The following is a 4,949-nucleotide window of genomic DNA, read 5'->3' as shown; positions in this document are numbered from 1 at the left end:
AAACCCAGCACTAACGGTAGAGGTTGTAACACAGATACATTTCTTGAACAGAATAGTTAAAACGCTGAACACATAATACAAAGTATCAAAAATTCTGCTGTTTCCCCAGGTTTGAAGGAGATTACCTGCTTACGAGGCTTTCTACAGGGACTGATTTTATATGTGAAGTCTGTACCTCTATGAAACCATAACTAAGTTAGCATGGATCTGTATGGGTATAGCAAGGTCCTAAAGAAAATGATCACGAACAAGAGAAGTGTATCATCATCTTTATATACAAAAACAAAGGCCCAAAATACGGTTTGTTGAAGTAGCTATCAACAGGACGCCGGCTGATTTCACGTTTGCTTTGGTTACCACAGCCTAGGATCACCAGTAGGCCCTCCTACTGACAGCACAGACACACACCAACAGGACTGCCTTCAATACAGGACAAAGGGCTCTCAGGAAAAAATTAATTTAAAACTAAAACATTTTACCAAAAAAAAAAAAAAAAAAATTTAAAGGTAGCTTTTCCATCCGACAATTTCGGGCATAACATGTACACCAATTTTGAAAACAAAGTTTTTCTCACAATAGTAATAACAGGTGTTAGCATAGCAAGCCATGTCATGAAACTACTTTAATGCACTTTTTTTTTTTAAAAAAAGGGAAGCCTTCAGAACCAAACATGAACTTTAAAAGTTGGCACTTTCTACAAGTATACACATCCTAAAACAACCACCTAGCACTTTCCTACAGAACATAATTCAAACTCTGTTGGCATTTTAATATATTCCTAAGGAAATAGTTAAAAGAACATTTCGTACACCGGATCTGAAACAAAGTTCATAATTTTGATTTATGGCTATGACAAGGCAGTCATCTTCTATTGAAAACTGCAACCAGTGATAAAACATACTTGGAAAACAAACATTTGGGCTGATGATTTTTAATATTGGGTTAAAACAGTTTGATGTTTGTTGCCAATGAAAGGTACTTTAATCCAATGTGCAAAAAGAAAAAGAAAAAAAAAAAAAAAAAAAAGAAAGTGCAGGTGTCCTTTTTCTTGAAATACATAAGACCAACACTACTATTTACACACGTAAAAAGATTTTAAATTTATTTAAGCATCTTCTTTATGGGATATTGAGTGCTGCAGAGAGCCCCAAAGCTTGATGATCCATAAATTACAAAAAACATACTTGAAGAAGCATTTCTGTTCTTGTCCAAATTTTGATCTTAAATACAAAACCAATTTTGAAATCAGTCAAGATTTCAAGACCTAGGGAATCTTAGGGTTTTTTTTTTTTTTTTAATCTGTGGAAACCTTGTCTGAGAGAGACTTTTCTCCTCCTCTCACTACTGGTCCACTGCAGACGCCTGAGGTGGTGTGGCCACACTGGACAGAGGAGGAACTCGGTCCCAACGCCACCAGTACCTCGGTGTTTTCACTCACCCTGAGGCACACATGACCCGCAGCGTTTTGGGGTGTATATGGGAGCCCTCTCGATGGATGAAGAGACACTTCAGCAAAGCAACCATTATCTGTCCACAGGAACAGTGAAAACAATGATATATATATGTAAAACTGATAAATCAAATATAAAACTAACACCATCCATTTTTTTTTTTTCTCCAAACTTGGTTTTGTACTTATGCAGTGTTCTGGGTAAGCCTATGCCAACGTTTTCGGCATCGGCATGATGTTCTCGTATACGGTTATTCAAACTGCTGTCTAGACCGCAAGTCATATATACCGGGACAATCAAGAAATGAATTTACTCAATTACTCTGTGCAGTGCACTCACCAGGCAAGCAAAGAGGAGTTAAGCATGAAACAGAAGCCGCTCACTTTAAACTGGACAAAGGAGTTTTCAAATTGAAACCATAAAGAAGGGCAGGGGAGCTTACCGGGAATATGAATATCAGACATCAAAAACAAAACACACACACAAAAAACCCCCCACAACTGTTTGGTCAGAACGTAGGAACGTAATTGCCTTGAGAAATCTGAAAATTCCCTAAGTGGAGCAAGCACTGCCTTTAAGGTCCAGTCAGCACAACACACCGTAAGCGGCCACAGAGCAGTCAAAGGTCTTCACCCACTACAATCAATGCAACCTCGGCTCCTACCCCCCAGGCCAAGTGTTCCCGACCCCCGGCCTCAGCTGCAGGCGATGGTCTCCAGCTGCTGCTCGGCCTCGGCGGCCATAGCTGCAGCCTGCAACTGCTCCGTCTCACTCTGGATGGCACTGGGGGTGACCTGTTTCCTCTCACTGTGCATATTGTTCTCGTGCCTCTTCAGATCCGAGGCCTTGGCAAACGCCTTGGTACAGGAGCCGCACACAAACGGCTTCTCCCCTCTGTGCCTCCTCTCGTGGTCCTTGAGGTGAGACTTGTGTTTGAAGGCCTTGTCACACATGTGGCACGCAAACGGTCTCTCGTTGCTGTGGACCCTCTCGTGCTTCTTCAGGTCTGGGGCCCGGATGAAGGACTTCCCACACACCTCACAGCTGTAGGGCTTATACCCCGTGTGGATTTTCAGGTGTTCCTTCAGGTGGGCCTGCGTGGTGAAGCCTTTCGTGCACATCTCACAGACGAACGGCCTGTCTGCCGTGTGAAGCTTTTCGTGCTTCCTCAATCTGCCCTCATCGGAAAAGGTCTTACCGCACGCCTGGCAGGCGATCTGCTCCCGGTGGTGACCGTAGAGCAGATACTCGAACTTCATGTCGCTGGCGGCCGTGGTCCAGCCCGGAGTCTGCTCGTCTTTCACTTCGCTCATCCCATCGTTAAACGTCAAGGCTTGAGGGGTCTGCGACCCCAAATCTTTGGACTCGGGGGTCTCCATGGATTCCACTTCCTGGCCGTAGCAGTTCACTTTTCGAACTTCCTCGCTCCCCAGCTCTTTCAGAATTGCTTCCTGAACCCGGAGGGTGGTCGTGGGAGACTTGCCGTCCTCCTGACTCGGGGGGGTGCCTTCTACCGTGTCGTCCGAGGGGCTGTCGTCCTGATCCCCGATTTCTTCCACGTCGTCGTCCTGAGTGTCGGCGGCATCTCCGATGGGGCGGTTTAATTTGAGGCAGTACTTACTCTTGGATTGGCCGTTACTCTCATCCGGGCTGGACACGTCACGCTTCTGAGAACAGAGTTTATCCAAAAACCGGATGCCGAGAATCTGACCTGATGACATCATCAGGTTAACATCCTCCTTTTTCACGGAGATCTTGGCCGTGTACATGTAGTTCAGGACCTCCTCAAAGATGTCCGAGCGCAGGAAATCTATCTCTATGACGGAGGAGCTGTCCACTTCCAGCTTCTTGAAAAGCTTCTTAAAGTACGTGCTGCAGGCAGCAAGGACGCACCGGTGGGCTCTGAACTTCACATCTTCAACCACGATGGCGATGTCACAGAATTCTCCCTCCAGGCGCTGCTCATTGAGCGTTTTCAGAAACAGCGTTTTATGATCATCGTCATTATATTTTATGGTTTCAGACATACTGATGAAAAACTCCTGCAAAAAAAAAAAAATAATAATTTTAAAGGACTTTAATTGTTGTGAATGTAGTACTTCCCATACAAAAATTAGTCATCCTGTGAGTGTCTGGAAAGCATTTAGAAAGTCAGTGTTAAACATGGCTTAAGAACTCATGCTGCCAAACTGTCAAGACGGAGAGGGAAAGACCGATAAACAGCCTATGTAAACTCCAGTGGGCACAGGTTGGCCAGCGGTAATTCCAAGAAGGTGCAATCGGATCCCGAGCAAAGACGGCTAGCTCTACCAGCCGAGCAGTGAACTTCAGGTTGAACTGAGAGATCCTGTCCCAACTAACCAGGTGGAGAGAGCCATCAAAGAACCACCGCCCAACCCTGTCCACCTCCGGTGGCCACAGGAACGGCCCCGCGCATGCACACACACACTCATACACATGCAGACATGTATGCAACAGCCAATGCAGAGGGGGGTAAAAAAAGAAGCCTCAAGCCCTAACGTGGAATCTAACTTCAGGTGTGGAGGGTTCTGGAAAACAACGTTGGGGCTGGGCACTACACTTTCTTGAGAGGAGAGACAAAGCAGCATTGAAGAAATAGACAGGGCATTGCTGCCACATAGTCTGTGCTGTCTTCTAGTTTCTCCACAGCAGTTTTGGGCACTCCCGGACGAGGGTATCAAGGTTTAAACTGACCCCAAAAGACATCTGGGAAGAGTGATGAGTGGCTTCATGTTCACAGGATGTCAGCCTTCCAGCCATCCAGTAAGAAGTCTCACCAGCAACACATGTACAGGTGGAGAAATCTTTCTTGGAAATGCTTGGGACCAGAAGCCTTTCAAATTTCAGATTTTTTTTCCCTCCAGACTTTGCAATACATGCATATACATAACGAGTTAAACGAGAGATGGCAGCACAAGCCTAAATACAAAAATAGTTGATATATTATGTATACCTTGTACACAAAACATGAAGGTAATTTATGTACTATTTCAAATAATGTATTTTCTTGTTCACCATCATCTTTTTGTTGTTATTTTGTGAGACAGGGTTTCTCTGTGTAACCCTGGCTGTCCTAGAACTCGATCTGTAGACCAGGCTGGCCTCAAACTCAGAGATCCGCCTACCTCAAGTAATATTTTAAACAAAATTTCACAGGATAGAATTTTCATTTGTGGCTTACTGCCCTTCAAAAACTTTCAGAGTTTGAACATTTTGGTCTGGTCTTATGTTCAACTCGGAGAACTCGGTAAGTAATGGAGTATTTTAAAAGTAAAATAATTTCAGGGCCATCGTGAAAGACCTACCACTGTGTTCAAGAATTAATCTACAAATAATGTGTTTTACATTTTCCATCAAAAAAGCATTATGATACTTTTATTCAACAAAGTGTAAGCCTGAGGAAAACTGATTTTTCCTCAGGGAAATAGAATCGGAAATGTATGACGAGAGAGAGAGAGAGAGAGAGAGAGAGAGAGA

General features: G+C 44.2%; 1 protein-coding gene across 1 annotated transcript; it reads right to left on the bottom strand.

Annotated features, from left to right (window-relative positions):
• Nucleotides 1–254: 254 nt before the first annotated feature.
• On the bottom strand, nucleotides 255–4,296 carry Zbtb14 (zinc finger and BTB domain containing 14). Its single transcript, XM_055610182.1, has 2 exons — nucleotides 4,167–4,296; nucleotides 255–3,493 (listed from the first exon to the last, which is right to left on the bottom strand). The coding sequence occupies exons 1-2, from the start codon at nucleotides 4,230–4,232 to the stop codon at nucleotides 2,147–2,149; spliced, it is 1,413 nt and encodes a 470-aa protein (XP_055466157.1). The 5' UTR covers nucleotides 4,233–4,296; the 3' UTR covers nucleotides 255–2,146.
• Between the last annotated feature and the right edge of the window lie 653 nt (nucleotides 4,297–4,949).

Source organism: Psammomys obesus, unplaced genomic scaffold (assembly GCF_907164565.1).
Source record: "Psammomys obesus unplaced genomic scaffold, mPsaObe1.curated_primary_1811, whole genome shotgun sequence".
NCBI lineage: Eukaryota > Metazoa > Chordata > Mammalia > Rodentia > Muridae > Psammomys > Psammomys obesus.
Note: the sequence above shows the minus strand (reverse complement) of the source record. Positions and strands in the feature narration are given on the sequence as shown.

Coding starts and splice junctions, on each gene's coding strand:
- Zbtb14 (XM_055610182.1), bottom strand. CDS start 4,232: ATGGCTGGAAGGCTGACATCCTGTGAACATGAAGCCACTCATCACTCT. Junction 3,494..4,166: donor CTTCCCAGATGTCTTTTGGG/GTCAGTTTAAAC, acceptor TTTTTTTTGCAG/GAGTTTTTCATCAGTATGTC.